The sequence below is a fragment of the Phallusia mammillata genome, chromosome 6 (genome assembly GCF_965637545.1).
Source record: "Phallusia mammillata chromosome 6, kaPhaMamm4.hap1.1, whole genome shotgun sequence".
Classification (NCBI taxonomy): Eukaryota; Metazoa; Chordata; class Ascidiacea; order Phlebobranchia; family Ascidiidae; genus Phallusia; species Phallusia mammillata.
The window spans coordinates 26,164,515-26,189,079 of NC_137257.1; the positions used below are offsets into that span (position 1 = coordinate 26,164,515).

Consider the following 24,565-nt stretch of genomic DNA (forward strand, 5'->3'; position numbering starts at 1 on the left):
AAGGAAAAACAAACTGACCGCTTCCAAAGTTACGAAAAATAGACAGCGCCATAAATATCGTAAGTGGGGTCGTAACTGCAATGTTATGGGTTACACCTTCGATTTATTTGCCATTGCATATTTTGAACTCTTCAGAATTATATAGGAAAATTTTATGTCAGCAAAATAACCGAGCCAATACATTGATAAGATACTGTTGGGTTTAATTTTATTTAATAATTCATTATACATTAAAATGGACCAAAAACACGTAGTTGCACTGTTGGCTGTTTTCGATTTGTGTGGTGTGTCGTGTATCAACGCTCAGCCTTCGAACTGCATGGTTGGTACGAATATTTTAGTCGAAACTACCTGCGCTAGCGCTGAACTTTTCTGTGGGAGAACAGAAACAGCGAACGGCGGTAAGTATTAAATTGTTATAAGCCACCAAACCACAAAGGTTTGCTTTGGTAATTGACTTGTTCCACAAGTAGTAACAATTTAAACAATGTAATGTTGTACATTTTAGATACGGTAGGAGATTGTACTGCCACACTGGCCGCCTGTGACGCTCTCTGCGCCGAAACAACGTAAGTAGATGCAAACGAATCAAAAGAAATAAAAAAGGAAAACTGAAACTTTGTTGTCATTAACACCTCGACATCAGTAAAGCTGTGACCACTGTGGTGGGAGTAAAGCATTGTGAAATATTACATTAACGCCTTTTCAGTGGCTGTGTATCAGCTTGCTGCAACGATGCAGATAATTGCAACAGTCCAACCGTTGCCGAGATGCGGAATGTGGTGACTTGCATGACGGGGTCAGTAACTGGTACGACACTCACTGGTACCACAACTTGCGCAGCAGGACAATTATGCGCCAGGACTGAAACAATTGATGCTACACGTATGCAAAACAAAATGTTGGGGTGAAGAAGATTTGAAATAAACTCTTTAATCCTAACGTAAGATTGTTACAATTTTAATAAGTTTACAAACTATCTGAAGTTCACGGTGGGACTACCGGCTCATAGTCGAAGCGTTTCGTTTTTACTTGGACTATTACATCCTATAAAACGGTGATCTTAGAATGAACATATGCAAACTGTGTACAGCCAGGTTAAAACTATATGCTGGCACGAGATAACAGTTCATATGTAACAATGTTAAGCATAAAAGGTTAAACAAACGCACATTCTTTTTCAGCCACAGTAACAACCTTTGGGTCGTGCGCGACACAAGCACAATGCGATTTGCTCTGCAGTGGTGTCACGTAAGTGAACAGTTTAATGAAGCCACAAACATTTCATGGGGCAAAACACGAGCTTTAAATAAAAAACATACTGCTTTCCAGAGATACGTGTGTATCGGCATGTTGTAACGATGCGGACAACTGCAATGACCGAACAGTTGACGATGTAAACGACATTTTACGGTGTGGAACTGGTTCAACTACCGATGGAAATCTTCCTGCCTACATGACTTGCGACACCGATGAACAATGTGGAAGAACCGAAACTTCGGTTACCACGAATGGTGAATTCAAAAATATATATATTTCAATTACTTTTTGACATGTACTACCAATGTCCAATCAATTTTTAGGAAATACTGTGGTGACAACCGTGGGATCTTGTCAAACATCGGGTGCTTGTGGAGCGGATCTGTGCAACAGCGCTGCGTAAGTTTCAGATTTACCATCATATCCACTAGCGGTTTGCATATTTGCAGACATAAGTATTTTAACTGAGGTAAAATAAACGCGGTTTACATAACAATTGCGCAACAAATATTTTTACAAATTAAAGCAGTTTAGTCGGTTTGCTTTCAAATATCACAAACTTGAACTAAGACCTCTGATCAACAGTATACAAGCGCACAAAAAAAACAGTCAACGAAAAGGAAAGTAGTTGCGATGAAAAGCATTTCGAATCTTTTTTCTTCTTGCCATGGACATAGTTGCAAGCTCAGCAACAAAAAAATCAGCAATAAAAACAATAAATATCTTCTATTAGCACACAAAATGACCAAAATACGTTTTTAGAGGATGTGTGGATGCTTGCTGTAACGATGTAACACTTTGACAGTCGCTGAACAGACAGGCAGAGTTTGCATGGTTGGAACAACCACCACAGTTGGAAGCAACGCTGCAACTGAAAGTATGGTGGCCACACATTGCAGTCCAAACCTTTTACTGTGCAAAAACTGAAACCACCACAACAGCAAGTAAGATCCGACACATAACTCTACTTAACTTAATGTTGCCTTTCAACAATATAAATTACACAACAATACACATAACTTGTTTTTTTAGATTCTGTCGATACTGTAGTTGTTGTTGGTTCATGCCAAGCTACAGTCATCTCTTGTGAACTACTTTGTGTTGGTGTTGCGTAAGTAAATAAAAAAAAAACTTTTAGTCCAGTGAGGATGCAAAAATACCTGAAAAAATTGCATAAATCCAGAACTTTGCCATAAAGTTGTACTTGTCAGTCATTTTAAAACATGCAAACTGTAAACTCAAAACATGTTATATTGTGTTACAGGGGTTGCATGGCAGCATGTTGCAATGATGCCGACAACTGTAACAGCGAAATAGTCACTGATATCAAGAACGTAGTGAGATGTGGAGATGGGACATTATCAACCGAGGGAGTATTTCCAACCCCAGCTATGGCATGCCAAGCTACGGAACAATGTGGTAGAACAGAAACAACCACAAACGGTAATTCAAAGTTAGGCTTTAGTGCGCGGTTTAAAACTTACGGTCGTAATAGTTACTAATGTTTGTCATTTTTTTGCAGAAATTGTGTTTCTGCTTGCTGTAACAATGCTGACACATGCAACACTCTAACCGTAGCCATGCAGAACAGTCCAATTTGTAAGGTTGGAACAACTACCACAGTTGGAAGCAACGCTGCAACTGGAAGTTTGGTGGCCACACATTGTAGTCCCAATATGTTCTGTGGAAGAACTGAAACCACAAAAACAGCAGGTGAAAAACATCCTCCGGTTTAATGTTGAAACTATTCGTCTAAACTTTAAAACCATAATTTTGCAGACAACGTGGACACAGTGGTTGTTGTAGGATCATGCCAAGCTTCAGCAGACTCATGCGACTTGCTCTGTGCAGATGACTCGTAAGTTTATAAGTTCACACGCTACAAAAACCAATATAACCAACATTACACAACTGCGTCCGCGCATGTTGTAACAATGCTGACGGTTGCAACAGTGTTTCGGTTGCTATGATGACAAGCACGCTGACTTGTTACGATCAAACAGTTACAGGAACAGCGACAGCTTTAACCACAACAGCGGACTGCACCACCGATCAAGTTTGTGCTAGAACAGAAACCGGAACTGGAAGTAAGTAAATGTGGTGAGGGTAGTTACGTCGTTCTGTATAACTTAGGTTTGAATTACATTGAAACTTATTGTAAATGGACATGGTAAAGGTAACTAGTTTTTATTCGGCAGTGAGAATCGCGCACTTTAAGCAATTATTTGCTGTTGAAAAAGTCAAATAAACAACAGAACTGACAAACGGCTTCTCCTGTGTACAATAATACGCGATTTTACTGCCGAACAAAAACTAACACCAGAGCAAAGATTATTTTACCGCAATAATGTTCGAACAGATATAGCAACAGTTGTTACATCTTGTCAAGCTGCAACTGCATGTGCAACATTGTGTGGCTCAACTCAGTAAGTACTCAACTATGTCACAATTTCTATTACTGCCTGAAACAAGTAACAATCTCTTAAAGCGCCGTGCACAATTACGTCCTAGAAGCTTAAATCATAGTTTTAGTTTTTGAACCAATGGACTTTGGGTTTTCGGGAACTCCTAATTGGGAAGCAGTGACCCAAATTAATAGTTGTCAGCAAACCAGTTTATTGTATTTCATCAGCCTGTGAGATCAAAACACAGGTTACAATAGACAAGGGTCAATTTTATTTGTGATTTTTTTATTTGTCTATTTTTTCACAGAAATTGTGTGAGTAGTTGCTGCAGCAGTTCGGATCTCTGCAACATTTTAACAGTGAGCCAACAAACAGCCCGAAACTGTTACGTTGGAAGTTCAACTTCAGACACACCAGTTATGGATATGACTTACACTCGGTGCGCTGCATCTGAACAATGCGGAAGAACTCAAACCTCTGCAACATCCGGAAGTAAGTCTTGTACGACGTTACCTAATGCTTGGCTTCCATTTGTACTTTCGTGCGTAACAACCCTAACTAAACTACTGATAATGGACATTATACTCCATGAGCATATTTATATTTTGCAGAGATATTTTCTAATTTTGATTTGCTAATGTTCAGGTACAACAACAGTGACTACAGTTGGATCTTGTACAGCAGCAACTGCATGCGACACTCTTTGTGGAACGTAAGTTAGTAAAACATACTCATAAAATACTGTAACTGTCTCAAATTTCACACAAACCTTTGCCCTTAACTTGTATACAAATGGATTCATACTAACTTCGTCCCGTCAAAGGTGATAATAACATCATTTCTTTTAGCAAGCATATTAACATGCTTTCAGAAAAGAAGCAAAACGAACAAACGGCTAAACATGATTATCTTATTTTCATAGAGCGGCAAACTGTGTATCAACTTGCTGTGACACGGACGGTTGCAACTCTGCCGCTATTGCCACAACAACAACCACTTCTATAACCACCACCACTGCAGCAGAAACTACAACAACTGGTGGTGCTGAACATGCAGCACAAATTAATATGTTGGTGATGATGGGTCTTGTGGTTCTCGGTTGGTTCATGGCTTAATCGATGTGTTTCCAATGCATCAGCATTACTGTGTTTGTGTGATTTAGAGAATATATATCCAAGTTTAAACTATTTTCTTACGTTGCACATGGATTTCAACCTACTGTGAAGTGTGTTAATGTAAGTTGTGTCTCAGTGTTATAAAACTATTGAACTGATTCTGTACATTCCAAAAGCGTTTGCAATTTCGCCAAATATAACTTTTGTAGTAAAATGCCTGTGATTTATGATTCAGATGAAGTCAAATCGAGTGCACAATAGTTCTACACTCGACGCTAATGACTCAAAATAAAAACGCGAAAAAAAGACGCGTAAACACAAAGGTAGCGCAGCATGAAAAACGTTTTTCGATGTCTTAGATTACCCAGTTTTTTTGCTATCTGTAATCACTCAGCACCGATCTATGTCTTACCTTACAATGACAGTCACCAAACATTATAAAATTCACAACATTAACTGGGATTAATTTGAACCGATTCTGTACATTCCAATACCTATTCCAGAAATAAAAAAATAGTTTGTTGTGTGAAAAACTGTGTTACATCCTCATGCATAGTCCCGTCCGAAATTTAAAGAATGGTTTAACACCAATTTTTGCTCAATGCCTTTGGTATAATAGGGCAGTTAACAGGCAAAAAACATGCAAAATTTAAACAACATAAAGTCACCCGTAATTTAGGCAACCAGACATGACAACCCGCAGTAAACACCACAAAAACACACTTCCATTCAACACGAAATAATGGGGCACGGGCTGAAGTGTTGATGTTTTTTGTTTGACTCGAGTGCGAAAAGGGAGTTTTGGTGTAACTCTATCCTATTGAATTGACTGCGACACCACGGTGATGTGCATAGAAGAGGAACGCCGAGTTGTTTTTACACTGTTGGGAGCTGTTTTAATAATAAAGCGTATGTTCACTCTGTTACTCTGCAATAAAGGTAAACTTTAGCACTAGAACAAATAAAAACTGGGCTGCTATGTAGACATTACTGATATCGACCTGATAAAAACATTAACGTTGAAAAACAGAATTAAAAAAAAAAACAGGTTCAAGCAGCGTGAACTTATTCAACAGTGGCAAGCACATTGTTTCCCCCCAACCACAAAAATTGATACATAAATTTTACAAACTTCGGTTGGTAATGGACATTACAAATTAGAATTTAAGGGGTCTTGTAGACGTTCATCACCTAATCCATGCACGATAGGGTTTCGTTGTGAAAATTGTTCCATAACCACCAGCAAAACAAACGTTATATAGACACTTTACAAGTGATGCATTTCAAAGTTTTTTAAACAAACCGCTGTATATTAAAAACAAGCTATAAAGGTCTTCGCTGACATATTGTATATTTTGGCCCGAAACCAAACAACACGAGGATTTTGGTTGCCGATCAACACTGATGCCTTACGTCAAACGTAACGAACGGCAGCCCGGTTAATACCGTAAGGTGGCGATCTTAAGCGATTTAAAAGAACGAAAGTGTTGCCTATTCAGTTTCAAACGGCAAAAATGATTTGCTCTTTGTTGGATTTGCAGAACGCATATACCATGAGGACCAGATGTTTGTGTAGAACATAAAAAATACCTCATCTATCAAGGTTTGTAGTTTTCTATGCATTTTAAGTATTAATTTAAACGACAACTTGTTTAGCCACGTGAGGGCAGTCTACACCCAATAACGAACAAAAAAGAGGGAGGAGCTTGATCGATTCCTAGCACGAGAAAATGACCGTGTTATATACAGAAAAACAATATACACTAAATTTAGTTTGACGTAAACATGTATAATCAAATGGACCGTGAATGGATTTGCCAGATATTCGGCTACAAACCAGGGGCGGCATTACGAACACATCTCGCTAAGTTTAGCGAGCTCGGTATTGACGCACGACCTCGTTAACTCGAGATTTGGTATTACGAACCCCCGTCTCGCTAACCGGGCCTCGCTAAACTCCTCGCTAAGTAGCGAGGAGCTCAGACCACTCGCTAACGCCGAATTATTCCGGACATAGCCGCACAGCTGTGTCAGCAAATAATAATGGCTGCCTATTTTGCGGTAAAACGCTCAAATAAACGAAAAAAGGTCAGACAAAATCCTCTAGAAATGTCGGACGTAGAATTAATTTCAGAATACCGAATGCCGAAAGCTGTAATAATGGATTTGTGCAACCATTTGCACGAAGATTTAAAACCGAAAAGTGCCAGTAAAAGATGTCTTACAGTGGAAGAACAAGTTTTGATATCACTAAAACTTTTGGCATCGGGAAGCTTTCAAAATTCAGCCAAGGACAATATTAATGTTTCACAACCAACTGTTAGTGTGGTACTAAGTCGATTTATGGACAGTTTGATTTCAAAACGACATCAATTTATCCACATGCCAAACAGGGTGTCTTCAACAATGATAAAGCAACACTTTTACTCAATTGCACGGTTTCCTGGTGTCATAGGTGCCATTGATGGAACACATATTCCCATAATTGCACCAAGTGAAGAAGAACATCTCTTTGTTAACAGAAAGGGTTATCATTCCATCAATGTGCAGGCAAGTTGTATACTTTTCCCTTGTTATATATTGGTTTCATTTTTAAATTATTTTTGCAGGCTATATGTGACGCCAATATGGTGTTTTTGGATGTGGTATGCAAGTGGCCTGGCTCATGTCATGATGCATTCATTCTTCGACAATCAAATGTATACCAGGATTTTGAGGATGGAAAATATCATGACGACATTTTGCTAGGTGACAGTGGTTATCCATTAAAACCTTGGTTAATGACACCTCTTAGCCACCCAAGTACCCCTTCACAACAGAAGTATAATAAGGCTCACAAACAAACACGATCAACAGTAGAGAAGTAAGTTACATTTGTCCTGCATCTCTTAATGTGAACATAAATGATAATAAAGCTTTGTTGTTTAGGTCATTTGGTGTTTTGAAACAAAGATGGAGAGTTATTGATCACACAGGAGGAAGGTTATGTTAATGGTAAACTGAACTCAGTATTATCTGAGTTAAAAATAATTAAAGAGAGCCAACACTTTCTGTCCAAAAAATATGATTTATTGCAAAAAAAACTCAACTTAACTGAAGAAGAAATGAAATCTTTAACAAAAGAGAATACAGAGCTAAAGAAGAGCTTAAAAGAAATGCAAAAAGTTGCCGACAACAACAAACAAGCAATAAATTCACTGGAGCAGTATGGTCGAAGGGACTGTCTTGAATTCAACGGCATTCCTCTTACAGAGTCTGAAAATACAGATGAAATAGTTATGGCAATTGCAAAGCAAGTTGGTGTACCCGTAAGTAAACCCGACATAAGCATTTCGCACAGGCTGCCAAACTCAAGATCATCTAACCAAAAGGTCTCACCTACAATAATTGCCAAATTTACTAACCGAAGACTACGGGATAATATTTTCAAGAATCGGATTAAGCTCCACAATCAAGCATCAGCTGCAACAAATAAATCAAAGATTTACATCAATGAGAGCCTAACCAAAGAAAATCGTAAACTATTTTATGCATGTCTTCAATTTAAAAAACAATCGGACTACAAGTTTTTATGGACTAGAAATGGAACAATTCTACTCAGGAAAAATGAAACAAGCCCTACCATCAGCATCCACAGTGAAAAGGATCTTATCACACACAACATCATCATCCCTGAAAGTACATAAAGAATCAATATCAGTATGTTTATTTATTTTTATGCTTTACATAATGTGTTCTTTAATTACTAACTTATTTCCTTTGCCTACCTATACTGTGGATATAATATACACCTATGTTTACACTAGCCCATATTCTTTAATCAGCCAAAGGTTTGTTCAAACAAACTCAACAAAAAGCTTACCTCCTTCCATAACTTGTCTGCCTTCCCATGCCTTGGGATTTAGCTACTCCCCACATAAATGGCACTTATTTCCAGTGTTTATCATTAGAACAAAACATTCCAACTACTTCCAATGGTGAGTCATTTGGACAATGATACATTTTCCTCAGTAGCCCACAGTCAGCAATACAGTCCAGCAGAATTCAAACACCTGTTAATAGGATCAAACCAGTTATCCCTAGTACATCTTAACACAAGAAGCCTGCACAAGAACTTGGGAAAAGTAATTGAGCTAATTCATACCATTAACTGCAAACCGGACATTATAGCCATTTCGGAAACAAAGCTCACAGTAAACAAACATAACCTAATTAACATGCCTGGCTACAACTTCCTTGCAACTGACTCTTCCACTCATGCTGGTGGTGTTGGCCTTTACATCAATCATTTAGTCCCATTTAATCCACGTTCTGACCTTCAATTGCACCATCCAAATACAGAAGATTTATGGGTAGAAATCCAGGCTAATAAATCCAAACATGTCATAATAGGCGTCATTTACTCTCATCCATCCCACAATATTCTGCAATTTCAAAATTCAATGACTACAGCCATTGATAAAATGAACACAAACAAAGAAACATATTACATTTGTGGAGATTTTAATATTAACCTACTTAACAACACCCCTCTTACACATAACTACATTCAAAGCTTACAAGCATCTGGAAATCATTCCCTAATTGACACTCCGACCAGATTTATGCCCAATCAACAACCATCCCTTCTTGATCATATATACACGAACAGCAACCCTGCACTCTCCCTAGCAGGCACTATAACGTTTGACATCAGCGATCACTTACCAACATTTATGCTTCTAAAAGGACACAAATCACACACCCAGACCCAAGTCTGGATACGTAAATTTAATTTAATAGATAAAAGTCAGTTTTTAGCAGATTTAGATTTAAAATTGTCTAATCATATCAGCTCCTACCTCGATAATCCCAACAAGTTATTCTCCGAATTTAATGACATCTTCATATCAGTCCTGTATAAACATGCTCCTCTTGTTAAACTCTCTAGATCTCATCAAAAATTCTACAAAAAGCCTTGGATTACAAACAGCATTATAAAGTCCATAAAAACTAAAAACAAACTATACCGCAAAGCTATTAAAAAACGGACCATTGCGGCATATAATAAATACAAAAAATACAATAACACATTAACTCATATAAAAAAGAACGCCAAAATCAACTACTATGCAAGTATTTTACAAAGTAACTCTGGCAACCCAAAAAAGATGTGGAAGGTAATTGGGGATATACTAAACAAAAGGAAATCATCCCCACCCATCTCTTCCATGAAAACATCAAATTCCGATCCCACCACAACTTCTCATCCCCTAACAGTTGCCAACAACTTCAACAAGTACTTTTCCACAATTGGTCTGAAGCTTGCTCAATCCATTCCAGCATCAAATCATTCACCTCTAAAATATATCACCAGCACCTTCAATCATTCCATGTACCTACACCCTATTGATAACTATGAGATGGAAAGCACAATAAACAATCTTAAAAATAACTCCTCTAAAGACACCTTCGACATTCCCTTAAATTTAATCAAAGTTAGTTGTCCAATAATATCTGCATACCTTACTGAAATCTACAACCTTTGTGTAAGTACAGGTGTATTTCCAGATGACATGAAAATTGCTAAAGTGATTCCAATTTTCAAAAGTGGGGACCATCAACTTTTCTGCAATTACAGACCAATATCAATCCTTCCACATTTCTCGAAGATATTTGAAAAACTTTTGAAAAAAAATCTAAATTCTTACCTAAATAAATTCAATATCATCACAGATAATCAAGCTGGGTTTAGAACAAGTTTCTCAACAACACTTTCGCTTCTAGAATTATACGACTACCTTTTAATGCAAAATAGTGTAAAGAAGACAACATGTGCAATATTTCTGGATCTCAAAAAAGCATTTGACACCGTTGACCACCAAATTCTTCTTGGTAAGCTTGAAAAACATGGAATTAGAGGCATTCCATTGAAACTTCTCACTTCGTTTTTGACCGGTCGTAAACAATTTGTAATGTTAAATTCAACACAGTCTCAATATCAGGACATTGTTTGTGGCGTCCCGCAGGGCTCAGTTCTTTCTCCAATTCTATTTCTCATTTATATAAATGACTTACCTTCCATTACCAACTTCAAAACAAACTTATTTGCGGATGACACAGCTCTCTTCATGTCCAACAAAAACGTCCAAATATTAGAGGTTGAAGTAAACCAGCAACTAAACAAAATAAGCCAATGGATGTCTTCAAACAAGCTTACCATTAATACTTTAAAAACTAATTTTATAATTTTCCCTCAAAAATCAATCTCACAAAAATGCTTTAGCGTAAGTTGTGGTCAACAGAAACTAAACCAAGTGTCCCATACTAAATACCTCGGAATGATCATAGATGACAAACTCTCTTGGAAACAACATGTTGCATACCTTGCAACAAAGCTAGCCTCCGGGTCAGGTATGCTATTTACGCTTAAAAAATATTTGCCATCAGCTTCGTTAAAGCCTGTTTATTCAGTTCTTGTCGCAAGTCATTTGACTTATGGCATTCTGAGCTGGGGCACGGCTACATCCCAAACGTATCATACAGAGAAAACCTAAATCATGTATATTCGAAAAGTCAAATTCTTAAAATTCCTGACATGTACAATTTTGAACTAGGAAAATTTATGTTCAAAGTTCACAATAAGCTACTGCCTCCTGTCTACACCTCTGCCTATACTTACATTAGTTCCATTCATAATCATATAACACGTCAGTCTGCCACTAACCACTTTTTCATCAAACGAATGTCCTCAACAAAATCCCAGGCAGCATCTATTTACCAAGGCCCAAAATTATGGAATTCCATTCCTCATTACATAAAAAACAACCCTCTTCGCTTGTTTAGCAAATTATACAAAAAAAGCCTTTTGGATATGTATCTGACCTGGTAAGTTTTTACATGTGTGCCATACTTCTTATCCGCATTATTTTTCACGTTACTTTCCAATGCTGTGTGCCTTTCGCTTGTATTCCTCCCGCCAGTTCCCTAGCAACCACGTGTAATGTATGATAACATTTACAAGACCAATACAGTACATCATTTGCATTACTGTAAACTGTGCACACTGCTCTAGTTTTAATTATCAAAAGACTCCTGCTGTGTGACTATCTTTTTTCCTTTTTGCCTATTTATCATTATTTCTGTACACGGGTGGCTGACTCGATGACCTATATGGTCCCTTCGCCATCCACCAGTTGCTTGCCTATTATATTTTATTTGCATGCAATAACCGCGTACGCAACTGAAAATAAAATGATGATGATGATGATATTCACCTCTACAAGTTTGTAAAATTACAATGTGTTGTTTCATTCTGCACAATATTTGTCGCCTTTACAATGTGCCACTGCCTCAACCACTGCCAGCAAATGCTGACATAGATTCGCTTTTAGACACAACCACAACAAATGAAATTCATGACTTGCAAGGTAGTACTGTGAAAGATTCGATTATTTCCACATTCCAATAAAGATGTTTGTGAAATGTTTTTTGTGGTTGTTTATTGCAAAAAGTGGCAACACAGCAACACAGAAATGAACTTGAAAAATAGGTAACAGAACACTGAACGAATATGAAAGTCATAAGGTAGGTAAGAATAACAGTGAAGAATAGGAAACTACTGAAGTAGGGCAATTAAAAACAGTGAACAAGATTGAATAAAACCTTGACAGGCTTGCACAGATTGAAGCCTTTAACCAGCAGTGAAAGTAGTAAATAACAGAAAATTGAAAAACACATGCAGAAAAAAGCATACTGTTAAAAATGCATATTAAATCTAACCATCAACTGTAAAGGGTTGACTGCAGGTTAATTCAACTTTACTGGTTTCAGACAACTGCAACTTTTGTCGCTTCAAATCATTTGCTATTATCATTTGTTCCAACTGTTGCTGTTGAATTATAGCTATGTTTGATATTTGGACATAAATTTCTTTTTGTATGTCAACTATGTCCTTTTCTGGATCACGACGGCGGCGCTTTGCTTTGGGTTGTAATGATGCTTCAGAGTGTGACGATGCAGGGCTCACTGGTTCTTCAATTATTTCAAAAAGACTGTCATCTATAGTCGAACATGTGAATGCCACCGGTTCTTCCACATCTTGAGGTGCTTGGCTTGTAGTGGCAACCTGGGAAACACTTCCTACAAAAAAATTAAGCATTACAAGTGTATGAACCATTTCTAACGTAACAAAGGGTACTTAACTGTCACTGCTTTCAAGTGATGATGCACCTTTTATTCCATACACTGCCTGTTGTCCAATTTGATAATGAACATCTGAAGGTGGTGTAGCTTTGTTCACACCACCACCAGTTTCAGTTGATTCTTTTTTCCATTCCGACACTGATTTTTTTGCAACACTTTTTAGATCCCACCACTTATGTTCCACTTGCTCAATTGTGCGATTAACACCACTGATATTGACTGAATTAACCTATAAAATATCATAATCTATGTACAGCAGTAATAAAAAAATATTGTGCACAAATCTTACCATAGTTGTCACTATTTTCCAAGCTTGTTGTTTTGAAGCAACTGTAATTTCTGGTGAAAATGAACCCAGAATGCATTTTGCATGTTTTTCCACTGCATTAACTAATGCTTCTACTTCAGCAGCTGTCCATCTTGGAGATCGCTTTTTCACAATTTTACTGGTCTTTGTATCCATAATCAATTTACTTTTTTTAAAAACTAAAGCTTACACAATGACTAAACACAAGAATAAAATAATTCGGCGTAAAACTTCCAAAACAATGCCGCTGAAGCACCAGCCTCCTTAGAGCCTGTTGGGCGGCAGTTATGGTGTCTCAAGGGAATGGATAGATTGATGACACAAGATTCTTCTCCGTTAGGACGCAACCACAATGGCCTTGCAGGTGCGGCGTGCGTTAGCGTGATCCACTCAAGTTGCTCACGATTAACCCGTTGATAGAGTCTCACTGCTTTACTTATTTCGTCTGGGTTGTTGCCGAAACTAGCCTGTTCAAGATCTGTGCTTGCAATTAAGCCTTGGAAGATTTCACACCTTATCTCCTGCAAACGTCGTCGTAGACCTTCAGCCAGATATTGATCTCGGTCACTTGTGAATTCGACTAAAGAGATCTCTTCCTCCAAAGAACAAGGCTTGAACTTCAAATCAAACTCTCTATGGTTAGAATTCCAGACAAAGGTTGGAACTGCGTTCTGAACCACAGTTAAACGATTTATCTCACGCTTAGCGACAGCAGAAAGTTGCAGTGTGTGATCGCGGACACGATTTAATTGTTCTTCGTCCTCCTCACGATTTCTGGATTGTCTGTACTGTCTAGTATAGTTAAAGAGTCTTGAGAACCTGATGTTTCTATGTCGGAATGAGCCTCTCAAATTCGCACGATTCATCACTATCTCAAATATCAGGCACACACAGAGTTGATTAACACTCTGTATTCTTGATTATTTGTCTTAAGCGATATCGTTGATTAGCTCTTGGCCAGCTAACCACAGCAGTGAGATAAAACCAAATTTAGCATCCACAAATAGAACCCACAAATAGAAGGCACAAATAGAACGGCGAAAACATCAAAGTCTACACTTATATAACAATGTGAAACCTTGGCCGGTGTACGAATTCTTTTTCTCATATTCCTTATATTATTTATTTTAAGGTAGCCATGTAATTTATAATGCCATAGCGCCTTTTGGTGAACACCATATGCTTTTTCACAGGGTGGAAACGACGCGCTCTAATACGAAACACAACTGCTGAAACATTGCAAATATCGACGGAAACATGTGTCACAATGGAACAAACACTATGTTTACTGTTAGATCTTTCTGGAACCCGAAAAATGGCTGAAAATAACTTATGACTACCATAGAAACGGAAATATAAACATTAGTCTATGCAGAAATGAGGGTAAACTTTTCCATTTCGTGGTGTGAAACGTTATTGCGAAATAACATGCAATCGTTTTCATAAACATTGCACAATAGTGTTGTAACCGCTACAAAAAGCTCCCCCCAAAAAAGGGTGCACAATGTGTTTGAATGAAAAACACATTTTATCAATATTAATGGTCGTTAGCGACACGCGACGAGAGAGATTGGTCAATAGATGGCGGTAGGTGCTGTTACGTGGGGATTTATACGTTGGGAAAAATATGCACAATTAAAGACGAAAAATGAACATAACAATTATATATCTTGTCAATAAGGGTATGACTCTTCGGCTCTTAGAATAAATATCGTAAGGAAAATAATAAACGTCGTCAAAACAAGGGTGGAAACAGAGAATATAATGTATAAGTATAGACTGGCGAAACATAATTTGATAAAATTGCACACAAGAATGTTTTATCGATTATAATGCGGTTTGATAGCTATGATATATATGTATATATATATATATATATATATATATATTTTTTTTTTTTTTTTTTTTTTATAAGTATATGCGATTCTTGTATAAATATATTGCTTTTACACTATTGTTAAAAAGGAATGGGCGGAAAAATACAATGCAAATTCATACAACAAGTAATGTGTGTTATTGAAATCTCCACCGGTTTCGAATTTTGAGTTTTTAGCCTTATATACAAGCATTGATTATATATTTTTGTAGTGGAGACACAATAAGGGTTTCTGCACTTGAATGAGAAAGGCGAAAACAAGGAAATACTTATATATGCAAAAAGAAATTGTCATGCAGAAACAAGGTTAGTAATATTCACGGATTAGATATATATATTGGTTTCCCTAAGCAAAATTTTGGTTGACTATTCTAGCAGAATGACAAACGTGAAACGTTAAAGTTAATGTGTTGTGGTATGATCAGTCAAACGGCTAGAGTAATATTACGTTCAGGCTTAGCTGAATGTGTGAAATGTTTAATAGTATAGTGTAACATATGCTGTTCGCTCAGCAACTAGTCTGGGAACAGTATTTCAGGCTTCTGGTTCTGTGTTAATCGCTTCCTGAGACTGACTATTTGTGTCGTCATCATTGTTTTGTTGTTGATGACGTAAATTCCAGTGGCGTTGTAATTCTGCAACTGCCTGGTTGATTTTTGGTCTTGCTATTGGTTGAATACGTTGAAAAAGATGCTTTAATGTTAACAAGGACAAGGCTATTCCCCAGAACAAAGCTTGGATAACGAGGAAGGAGAGGAATGCATTTGCAGCAGGACTGGTCACAGAAGATAAAAGGGTGATGAAAGCTGACTTGAGAAGATTTTGCGGTAGAACCTTGTCATCAATTCCCCCTTCTGTGGAAAGGTTAGTTTGTGAGTCGAAGAAAACATTCATTCGTTCGTTGTTTAGTTGAGTGCTTGAGAGGACGGCTAGAACGTCCGATAATGCGCGATTTTCGCTAGGTATATATTTGAGAAGCTGGGCCGCTTCAACGAAATCATAAGATTGAAAAGATTCATTTATCATCTTGATAATAGGAGAAAGTAGTTGGATATTGGTTTCGACTCTTGCAAGAGTATAATTGACGAATAAGTAATAAGTATTATGAACTTTGAAAGTGAACATTCGGTTGGCCCGAAATGTTTCCTTGTAAACTAGGTCTGGGAAAACATTACTCTGGTCATAAAGTTGGTAGGTCTTTTCATCGTTGTTCACGTGGCCATCATGAACTTTTACGAAAAAAGGCCTTGTAGCAAAGTAATTGCTATTCTTTATTCGCAGACTTCGCAACAAACGCATTTTTGATGTGGTACAAGCGGTCTCTAAGAGTATGTCGCCGTGCGTTATCGCTGCTATGGGCTTTCCCTTCAGGTAGGATAATATCTGGCTTGGGGAAATATGCGCGCTGGCCCCAGCCAGTAATGCCGTTATTTGTGTAGATTGGCATTGAAAGTATAAGATGTCTGACAGCTGTCTTCTAAATGTTTAGGCTGAGTTGTAAATGTAGGACTCAAAAATATCGTTTGTAGACTTGTAAATAGTTGGAGCATGTTGCTCGAAATGTCTTTTTGTAGACTTGAAAATAGTTGGAGCTTGTTGCTCGAAATATCTTTTTGTAGACTTGAAAATAGTTGGAGCTTGTTGCTCGAAATATCTTTTTGTAGACTTGAAAATAGTTGGAGCTTGTTGCTCGAAATATCTTTTTGTAGACTTGAAAATAGTTGGAGCTTGTTGCTCGAAATATCTTTTTGTAGACTTGAAAATAGTTGGAGCTCGTTGCTCGAAATATCTTTTTGTAGACTTGAAAATAGTTGGAGTTTATTGCTCGAAATATCTTTTTGTAGACTTGTTGATGGGAACATACATTCATATTGTAGAGTAGGGACGGGTTTACGCAATGCACAACTGAAAATAAGATGTATATACATATGTACAATTTGTTAACTCGTAGTAGACTAATCAGATTCAACAAGGTAGTCGTCATATCTGCTTGGGCGCTGTGTATTCCTTCTTGGGCGAGCTGGGGCTGCTTGGGCTTCATTGGGTAAGACTTCAATGCTTGTGTCTGTCTGACTTTCCTCTGATTGCTCAGGTGGCTGGTCTGCGGTTTGGAAGTCTCGTTCTGGATGAGTGATTTCGCTTTGTGGTTCTGCCAAGTCGAGTTCTGGATGACTGATTTCATCGTGAGATTGTGCCAAATCGAGATTCGGTTGGCTGATTTCCGTTGCTGGAGTTTGATTGTTATAGACTGGAGAGATGTTGTCATCTGTAAGCGGTTGCGGGAGATCAAAGGAACAGGAGGGCGTTTCTTGTTGTGGACTGGAGTGGGAGATCGTCTCATTTTCGGTGAGTGATTGGTCTATCTTTTCTTCTGTCTCTAAAGAAGTTGAATTATTGTCATCTAACTGCTGTTGCTCATTAGTCGCATTAGTGCAGCTTGTTAGTGGCTGAGCTAGAGAATCTGGCGATTCTAAAAAATCTGGAACAAAATCAAGTAAACGCTCTGCAGGTTTCAAACGATTTAAAGAAACAACGTAAGGTTTGCCGTGACGCATTATTGTATAGTATTTAGCTCTGCGTTGCAAGACTTCAAAAGGGCCGGTATAAGCACCGTCTAAAGGAGCTTTTCTAGCATCTGTTCGCATAAACACATGGCTGCAACTGTATAGTCGCGGGTCCATGAAGGTCTCTTGGTTGTGAAGGAGCCGTGTTGGTGTATACTTGAATTGGTTGAAATATCTTCTTTGTGCTCGCAGAAATTCACCCGAAGGAGAGGCACTAGATGGATCCGGTGGATTTATACAAGTTCCAGGTAATCTCATTTGTTGTCCCCACATGATTTCGGAGCTGGATGCCCCCAAGTCGTCATTGTGTGTTGCGTTTAATGCCAGGACGGCTAAAGGTAGGGCGTAGTACCAATCACCTTTTTCTGCTAGGCTGCGTAAAGCACGTTTTATGTTTCTGTTCTTTCGTTCGACTGCGCCGTTCGCGTTGGCGCAATAAGCTGACGTAGTGAAATGTTGAATATTCAAGAAGTTCATGGCCTGTTGCCATTCCTCATTAGTAAACGAGGAGCCTCTGTCTGATGATAGATAGGAAGGCGTCCCATAAACACTCACGTAATTGTATAGAAACGCATTTATTATGGTAGAAGTTTTAGCATCTTTTAATGGTACCGCCACAATATGTCTTGTGAACCGGTCAACCATGACCAAAATGTGACAATGGCCGTTAGAATCATTCAACTTTCCAATTAGATCAATGTTAATGTGCTGGCCTTTCTGACTTACGGGAGGATAACGTTGAAAGGGCGTCTTCACATGACGAATTACTTTAGTACGCTGGCAAACCTGGCATGAACGTGACCACGTGACTACATCGCGTTTTAATCCCGGCCAGACAAACCGTTTAGCCACTAATTTGACTGTTGGTTTTACTCCAGGATGGCTCAAGTTGTGGATCAAGTCATAGGCGAGCTTCCTGTAACCTGGCGGAAGAAGAGGGCGAGGTGATCCCGGAATGCTCTCATCACAAATAAGTTTGAGGTTGCTGTTTGGTAAGTTGTGTAATTTTAAGTTTAAAGAATGTTCAGCAGAATTGCAAAAGGCTTGCAAGTCACTGTCATTGGCCTGAGCCTTAGCTATCGTCTCATAGTCTAGCTTGTTTGCATGGTGGTAAATGGCATTAATGCTTGACCTTGATAAACAATCAGCTACTGTATTTTTAGCGCCTGGCAAATATTCAATGTCAGAAGTGAACTCTGAAATGAAGGCAAGAGCACGAGCTTGTCGTCTGTTAGCGATGTCCCTTCCTGTTACTATAGCAGAACATAAGGGGCGATGGTCGGTGTAAATCTTGAAATTACATCCTTCTAAGTAATGCCTGAAATTTTTGAGTGCGATTACAATCGCCGTGAGCTCTCGGTCGAATGTACTGTATTTTCTTTCAGTTTTTGAGAACGTTTTCGAAAAGAAAGCCAAAGGTTGTACCTTTCCTTCAAAAGATTGATGCAACACTGCACCCATGGCCACATCCGAAGCATCTGTGGTGAGTGAAAGTTGTGCTTTTGCGTTAGGAAAAGCTAATTCAGTTTGTTGGATAAGAAGTTCTTTTGCTCGTTCAAATGCTTTTTGTGCCTCTGGTGGCCAATTGACTCTGCTATTGTTCCGTCTGTTGCCTTTTAATAGGTCATATATGGGAGCTAGCACGCCTGATATGTTAGGTAAATGTGCCGCATAAAAGTTTATCATTCCACAAAAGCGACGGACTTGTTTAACTGTAGTTGGTCTTGGAAAATCCGTGATAGCTTGTACCTTTGATGGGATAGGTCTGATCCCAGTTGGCGCTATGAGGTGGCCCAGGAAAGTTATCTGCGCACGGCCAAATTGGCATTTTGCAGGGTTTATGTACAAGCCAAAATCACTGAGGCGCTGGAAAACCTGTTTAAGATGCTCTAAGTGTTCTTCCTCATTCTTTGAGTAAATTAATAAATCGTCAACGTATCCAGTCACATTAGTTAAGCCTTCCAGAGCCATATCAAGCAATTGGGACATGAAACTCGCGCTATTCACTAAACCCATCGGTAACCTCTGGTACACAAAACAACCAACGGGGGTCCGAATTGCTGTTCTGGGTTGATGTTCCTCCGCGATTTTTATCTGATAAAAAGCTTCCTTCAAATCGACTTTACTGAATATTTTGCATCCATGTAGAGCAATAAATGATTGACTTAGGCGCGGCATTGGATAGTTTGTCTTTTCCGTGCAGCTGTTCAAGACACGGGCATCTGAGACAATTCGCAAATCTTCTGTGCCTTTTTTAGCCACTAAGTGGATGGCCATGCCAAATTGAGATTGCGCTCTTCTGAGAATGCCTCGTCTACACATGTCTTCAAGTTGCTTCTTCATGCGATCAAAATATTCCGGGCGGACTCGCCTAGCCTTTTGTACTGCTGGCATCCGGTGAAGCGGAATTCTGGCCACTATCGGATGCTTGGGCTCACGGTGATAATTTGGGACAGCAGTTATCTCGGGAAATTTCGCTAACAGGTCAGTATATTTTTTGTTGTGCAGGACTGGGGCTTGAAGCAGCAATTGGTTGTCTTTTGGGCTTATGCTAACCTGCTTTCCAGTAGTGTTGCATTTCAAAAACCCGCCTTGTGGATTCAAACTTAGATTTTGTGCCTGTAAAAAGTCAAAACCTAAAATAGGATAGGAGATTTCAACTTGATCAAATTCTACTTCAACAGGACCAAAACCAATATCGACCGTCTGTAATGACTTTCCAAAACACTGTATAGGCTGACCAGATACTGTAGTATATTTGCTCATCTCCTTTTGTGGTTTCAGACCTGCTTTGGCTGGGATAAAGCTTCCTGCGCTGCCGCTGTCAATCAAAAACTCCGTATTAGAAAGCACATCTTTGACACGAGGTAAGTTCTTGTCTATTGTTTGAATAGCATTCAGAGTTTGTCTTGGTATTGCAATCTGTAACCCTTCATGATATTTTGGGCATGGAGGACCATAACATTTGAAAGCTTTGTCCTTGTAGCGTTCATGTATGTAGCAAAGGTTTGGTGGATTAGGATTTTGACGTCCAGGGCGGTATTCCTGGTTCGCTTGAGTGAATTGAGGGTTTCTTTCATGCTGTGGACGAGTGTCTGTTGGAATGTATTCTGGCCTTTGCTGCTGTTTAGGGGGTCCCCAGAAACGCGGTTGATTGAATTGTTGGTTTCGCTGGAATTGCTGCTGGTTGTAATAGTTTTGACGGCTATAATTTCCTTGAAAACGCGGTGGAAATTGATTGTTTTGTTGAAAATTTGGTCGTCTATTGTCATTTTGAAATCGCTGGTTTGAGTAGCGTTGCTGACGGAAAGGTTGCTGTCCCCTGGACATATGTGTTAAGACTTCATCTAATTTTGCTGAAAGTTGTGTTACTTCAGAGTTTTTTCCATCTTGTGTTGGCTTATTATCGCTGAAATCGCCGGCAACATAACGGTCATAGTATTTTGCCATGTCCATAAGAGTGTCAAATTTCGTAGCTCTTATTAGCGGTCTGACATGAGTGGGAAGTAGATTTAAGAATGTGTTTTCCACTAGTTCTTTTATGGTTGGGTCATCTGACACTTTTCTGGGACAAACAGATAATAATTTTTGTAGCAACTCAAAGGCTGATTCATTGTTGGGGTCGAAAGTTATATCATTCATTAACTGGATCCAAGAGGATTTTCCACCACTTTGCAGCTGTGAAATCATTAAGTCTTTAATTGAATCATAAGGTTTCTCAGAGTCTGAGGCTTGAACAATAGCAGAACGAAACTTGTCTGTCTGTTTGTCATTGAAACTGGTTATCAACAGCGAAAAGCGTGCGTTATCATCTATGACCTTGTTTGTGTCAAAGAAGTTATCTAAAACCTTGAAGTAAGTTTTAATATCTTTTTTATGAGACCATAATGGTGGGATTTTCAACACAGACATACGCATTGTGTCTAATTCTTGGTGTAGAATGTTAGTAGACATATTAGTAACTGGAACAACAAATTTTGCAGAACCGCATAATGCTGGTCCGCTTAAATTCTGAGATGCGCGGTCAGACTGTGTTGGTGCTATGTCGTCATTAGTTAAGTCATTTCCTGACAGCTGTTGTTGTTGACTTGCTTCAAAGATACTGGCAGATTCATCAGAGTTACTGGCAGTTGCCATATTAGATTTGCTTCTAGTATTGTACACGTGGGCTGACTTTTTATGTGCAGGCGTAGATTTTCCCTTTGATTTGGCCTTTGAACCCTGACCTAGCGTGACTGAGCGAACTATTTTTGACAGTGTGAATGTTGTGTTTTTAACTTAGTGTGGGAAAACGTTTGAGTCCCTATAGAAACGGTTGAAACCAGACCAAACCAATATATATATATAAGAGCAACAAATGTTAGTATTGCAGAACAGAAAAACGTTTCCGGCTTAGACAAAGCCGCTCTTGTGAAACGTGAAATTAAATGTAATCAGAAAAACACACAGGCTGTATTGCATGCGCTATTTGATTGTTAACTTGACACAAGTTCCTTTACTTTAAGATTTATAATTAAATTAGAATGAATGTATATACACAAAATGATTATTGCTTGAACAAAGCTTCAATCAAAATCAATTTTATCACACAACGTTTAAAATGTCTGAAAATCGTTAGGATTCAAGTGCAGAAAATGCTGCGCACACTTACTTAAGCAAGGGTTATGAAATCCGATGACGCGAATGCGTAGATGTGAATGGATTGTACCAGGTATTCCAGATGCTGTGGCACTTCGTCGTCTGATTCCCACGATGACTCAACAGCCTCGTAGATGACCAAAACGTCGGCTTGCTCGGGAAACGAGCTTGGCAAGTTCGAACCTCTGGGATAGGGGTACCAGTTTGAAGCACCAGCCTCCTTAGAGCCTGTTGGGCGGCAGTTATGGTGTCTCAAGGGAATGGATAGATTGATGACACAAGATTCTTCTCCGTTAGGACGCAACCACAATGGCCTTGCAGGTGCGGCGTGCGTTAGCGTGATCCACTCAAGTTGCTCACGATTAACCCGTTGATAGAGTCTCACTGCTTTACTTATTTCGTCTGGGTTGTTGCCGAAACTAGCCTGTTCAAGATCTGTGCTTGCAATTAAGCCTTGGAAGATTTCACACCTTATCTCCTGCAAACGTCGTCGTAGACCTTCAGCCAGATATTGATCTCGGTCACTTGTGAATTCGACTAAAGAGATCTCTTCCTCCAAAGAACAAGGCTTGAACTTCAAATCAAACTCTCTATGGTTAGAATTCCAGACAAAGGTTGGAACTGCGTTCTGAACCACAGTTAAACGATTTATCTCACGCTTAGCGACAGCAGAAAGTTGCAGTGTGTGATCGCGGACACGATTTAATTGTTCTTCGTCCTCCTCACGATTTCTGGATTGTCTGTACTGTCTAGTATAGTTAAAGAGTCTTGAGAACCTGATGTTTCTATGTCGGAATGAGCCTCTCAAATTCGCACGATTCATCACTATCTCAAATATCAGGCACACACAGAGTTGATTAACACTCTGTATTCTTGATTATTTGTCTTAAGCGATATCGTTGATTAGCTCTTGGCCAGCTAACCACAGCAGTGAGATAAAACCAAATTTAGCATCCACAAATAGAACCCACAAATAGAAGGCACAAATAGAACGGCGAAAACATCAAAGTCTACACTTATATAACAATGTGAAACCTTGGCCGGTGTACGAATTCTTTTTCTCATATTCCTTATATTATTTATTTTAAGGTAGCCATGTAATTTATAATGCCATAGCGCCTTTTGGTGAACACCATATGCTTTTTCACAGGGTGGAAACGACGCGCTCTAATACGAAACACAACTGCTGAAACATTGCAAATATCGACGGAAACATGTGTCACAATGGAACAAACACTATGTTTACTGTTAGATCTTTCTGGAACCCGAAAAATGGCTGAAAATAACTTATGACTACCATAGAAACGGAAATATAAACATTAGTCTATGCAGAAATGAGGGTAAACTTTTCCATTTCGTGGTGTGAAACGTTATTGCGAAATAACATGCAATCGTTTTCATAAACATTGCACAATAGTGTTGTAACCGCTACAAAAAGCTCCCCCCAAAAAAGGGTGCACAATGTGTTTGAATGAAAAACACATTTTATCAATATTAATGGTCGTTAGCGACACGCGACGAGAGAGATTGGTCAATAGATGGCGGTAGGTGCTGTTACGTGGGGATTTATACGTTGGGAAAAATATGCACAATTAAAGACGAAAAATGAACATAACAATTATATATCTTGTCAATAAGGGTATGACTCTTCGGCTCTTAGAATAAATATCGTAAGGAAAATAATAAACGTCGTCAAAACAAGGGTGGAAACAGAGAATATAATGTATAAGTATAGACTGGCGAAACATAATTTGATAAAATTGCACACAAGAATGTTTTATCGATTATAATGCGGTTTGATAGCTATGATATATATGTATATATATATATATATATATATATATTTTTTTTTTTTTTTTTTTTTTTATAAGTATATGCGATTCTTGTATAAATATATTGCTTTTACACTATTGTTAAAAAGGAATGGGCGGAAAAATACAATGCAAATTCATACAACAAGTAATGTGTGTTATTGAAATCTCCACCGGTTTCGAATTTTGAGTTTTTAGCCTTATATACAAGCATTGATTATATATTTTTGTAGTGGAGACACAATAAGGGTTTCTGCACTTGAATGAGAAAGGCGAAAACAAGGAAATACTTATATATGCAAAAAGAAATTGTCATGCAGAAACAAGGTTAGTAATATTCACGGATTAGATATATATATTGGTTTCCCTAAGCAAAATTTTGGTTGACTATTCTAGCAGAATGAC

General features: G+C 38.5%; 6 protein-coding genes and 1 long non-coding RNA gene across 11 annotated transcripts; 3 read left to right on the forward strand and 4 right to left on the reverse strand.

The window, feature by feature from the left end:
* Positions 1–494: 494 nt before the first annotated feature.
* LOC145233751 (uncharacterized) lies at positions 495–2,211 on the forward strand. The gene is made up of 5 exons (XM_080098526.1): positions 495–885; positions 1,185–1,251; positions 1,333–1,514; positions 1,584–1,659; positions 2,023–2,211. The coding sequence occupies exons 1-5, from the start codon at positions 771–773 to the stop codon at positions 2,060–2,062; spliced, it is 480 nt and encodes a 159-aa protein (XP_079954652.1). The 5' UTR covers positions 495–770; the 3' UTR covers positions 2,063–2,211.
* A 319-nt stretch (positions 2,212–2,530) lies between these two features.
* On the forward strand, positions 2,531–4,962 carry LOC145233277 (uncharacterized). Its single transcript, XM_080097973.1, has 7 exons — positions 2,531–2,703; positions 2,783–2,973; positions 3,040–3,347; positions 3,620–3,686; positions 3,973–4,157; positions 4,311–4,377; positions 4,588–4,962. Exons 3-7 carry the CDS (start codon positions 3,227–3,229, stop codon positions 4,778–4,780), a joined length of 633 nt encoding a protein of 210 aa, XP_079954099.1. The 5' UTR covers positions 2,531–2,703; positions 2,783–2,973; positions 3,040–3,226; the 3' UTR covers positions 4,781–4,962.
* Positions 4,963–7,827: 2,865 nt separating this feature from the next.
* Positions 7,828–12,133, reverse strand: LOC145234739 (uncharacterized). 3 transcript variants are annotated; one of them, XR_013861327.1, is made up of 11 exons: positions 11,442–12,133; positions 11,095–11,187; positions 10,838–10,938; positions 10,471–10,560; positions 9,980–10,388; positions 9,622–9,725; positions 9,002–9,204; positions 8,643–8,832; positions 8,403–8,452; positions 8,185–8,242; positions 7,828–8,035 (listed from the first exon to the last, which is right to left on the reverse strand). It is a non-coding gene; the product is annotated as an uncharacterized LOC145234739 (long non-coding RNA). The 3 variants fall into 3 exon arrangements; XR_013861329.1 differs by lacking the exon at positions 11,095–11,187 and having other exon boundaries at positions 9,980–10,938; positions 11,645–12,133; XR_013861328.1 differs by lacking the exon at positions 11,095–11,187 and having other exon boundaries at positions 9,980–10,938.
* Positions 12,134–12,158: 25 nt separating this feature from the next.
* Positions 12,159–13,508, reverse strand: LOC145234736 (uncharacterized). Its single transcript, XM_080099460.1, has 3 exons — positions 13,254–13,508; positions 12,965–13,193; positions 12,159–12,901 (listed from the first exon to the last, which is right to left on the reverse strand). The coding sequence occupies exons 1-3, from the start codon at positions 13,425–13,427 to the stop codon at positions 12,537–12,539; spliced, it is 768 nt and encodes a 255-aa protein (XP_079955586.1). The 5' UTR covers positions 13,428–13,508; the 3' UTR covers positions 12,159–12,536.
* Positions 13,509–15,790: 2,282 nt separating this feature from the next.
* LOC145234737 (uncharacterized) lies at positions 15,791–24,465 on the forward strand. 3 transcript variants are annotated; one of them, XM_080099462.1, is made up of 6 exons: positions 15,791–16,011; positions 16,429–16,518; positions 17,240–17,493; positions 17,904–18,049; positions 18,590–18,703; positions 19,097–19,160. In XM_080099462.1, exons 1-4 carry the CDS (start codon positions 15,947–15,949, stop codon positions 17,927–17,929), a joined length of 435 nt encoding a protein of 144 aa, XP_079955588.1. In that variant the 5' UTR covers positions 15,791–15,946; the 3' UTR covers positions 17,930–18,049; positions 18,590–18,703; positions 19,097–19,160. The 3 variants fall into 3 exon arrangements, with proteins under 3 accessions (XP_079955588.1, XP_079955590.1, XP_079955587.1); XM_080099464.1 differs by having other exon boundaries at positions 17,904–17,959; XM_080099461.1 differs by lacking the exons at positions 17,904–18,049; positions 18,590–18,703; positions 19,097–19,160 and adding exons at positions 23,500–23,689; positions 24,394–24,465 and having other exon boundaries at positions 15,792–16,011.
* Positions 17,467–23,500, reverse strand: LOC145234733 (uncharacterized). Its single transcript, XM_080099458.1, has 2 exons — positions 22,363–23,500; positions 17,467–17,524 (listed from the first exon to the last, which is right to left on the reverse strand). The coding sequence occupies exon 1, from the start codon at positions 23,170–23,172 to the stop codon at positions 22,363–22,365; it is 810 nt and encodes a 269-aa protein (XP_079955584.1). The 5' UTR covers positions 23,173–23,500; the 3' UTR covers positions 17,467–17,524.
* On the reverse strand, positions 18,886–22,050 carry LOC145234740 (uncharacterized). The gene is made up of 2 exons (XM_080099469.1): positions 19,970–22,050; positions 18,886–19,194 (listed from the first exon to the last, which is right to left on the reverse strand). The coding sequence occupies exons 1-2, from the start codon at positions 21,846–21,848 to the stop codon at positions 19,049–19,051; spliced, it is 2,025 nt and encodes a 674-aa protein (XP_079955595.1). The 5' UTR covers positions 21,849–22,050; the 3' UTR covers positions 18,886–19,048.
* Positions 24,466–24,565: the final 100 nt, after the last annotated feature.

Excerpts from the sequence above, each read along its gene's own strand:
- LOC145233751 (XM_080098526.1), top strand. The coding sequence starts at position 771 with ATGCGGAATGTGGTGACTTGCATGACGGGGTCAGTAACTGGTACGACA. Across the intron at positions 886-1,184 it reads TGAAACAATTGATGCTACAC|CCACAGTAACAACCTTTGGG; the intron begins GTATGCAAAACA and ends ATTCTTTTTCAG. Across the intron at positions 1,252-1,332 it reads TTGCTCTGCAGTGGTGTCAC|AGATACGTGTGTATCGGCAT; the intron begins GTAAGTGAACAG and ends ACTGCTTTCCAG.
- LOC145233277 (XM_080097973.1), top strand. The coding sequence starts at position 3,227 with ATGATGACAAGCACGCTGACTTGTTACGATCAAACAGTTACAGGAACA. Across the intron at positions 4,158-4,310 it reads AACCTCTGCAACATCCGGAA|GTACAACAACAGTGACTACA; the intron begins GTAAGTCTTGTA and ends GCTAATGTTCAG. Across the intron at positions 4,378-4,587 it reads TGCGACACTCTTTGTGGAAC|AGCGGCAAACTGTGTATCAA; the intron begins GTAAGTTAGTAA and ends TTATTTTCATAG.
- LOC145234736 (XM_080099460.1), bottom strand. The coding sequence starts at position 13,427 with ATGGATACAAAGACCAGTAAAATTGTGAAAAAGCGATCTCCAAGATGG. Across the intron at positions 13,194-13,253 it reads GGAAAATAGTGACAACTATG|GTTAATTCAGTCAATATCAG; the intron begins GTAAGATTTGTG and ends GATATTTTATAG. Across the intron at positions 12,902-12,964 it reads ATCACTTGAAAGCAGTGACA|GAAGTGTTTCCCAGGTTGCC; the intron begins GTTAAGTACCCT and ends ATTTTTTTGTAG.
- LOC145234737 (XM_080099461.1), top strand. The coding sequence starts at position 15,947 with ATGAAAGCTGACTTGAGAAGATTTTGCGGTAGAACCTTGTCATCAATT. Across the intron at positions 16,519-17,239 it reads GCTATGGGCTTTCCCTTCAG|GTGGCTGGTCTGCGGTTTGG; the intron begins GTAGGATAATAT and ends CTGATTGCTCAG. Across the intron at positions 17,494-23,499 it reads GGGAGATCGTCTCATTTTCG|GGTGGAAACGACGCGCTCTA; the intron begins GTGAGTGATTGG and ends GCTTTTTCACAG.
- LOC145234740 (XM_080099469.1), bottom strand. The coding sequence starts at position 21,848 with ATGGCAACTGCCAGTAACTCTGATGAATCTGCCAGTATCTTTGAAGCA. Across the intron at positions 19,195-19,969 it reads CATGGCCATCCACTTAGTGG|CACAGATGCTTCGGATGTGG; the intron begins CTAAAAAAGGCA and ends ACTTTCACTCAC.
- LOC145234733 (XM_080099458.1), bottom strand. The coding sequence starts at position 23,172 with ATGAATCGTGCGAATTTGAGAGGCTCATTCCGACATAGAAACATCAGG.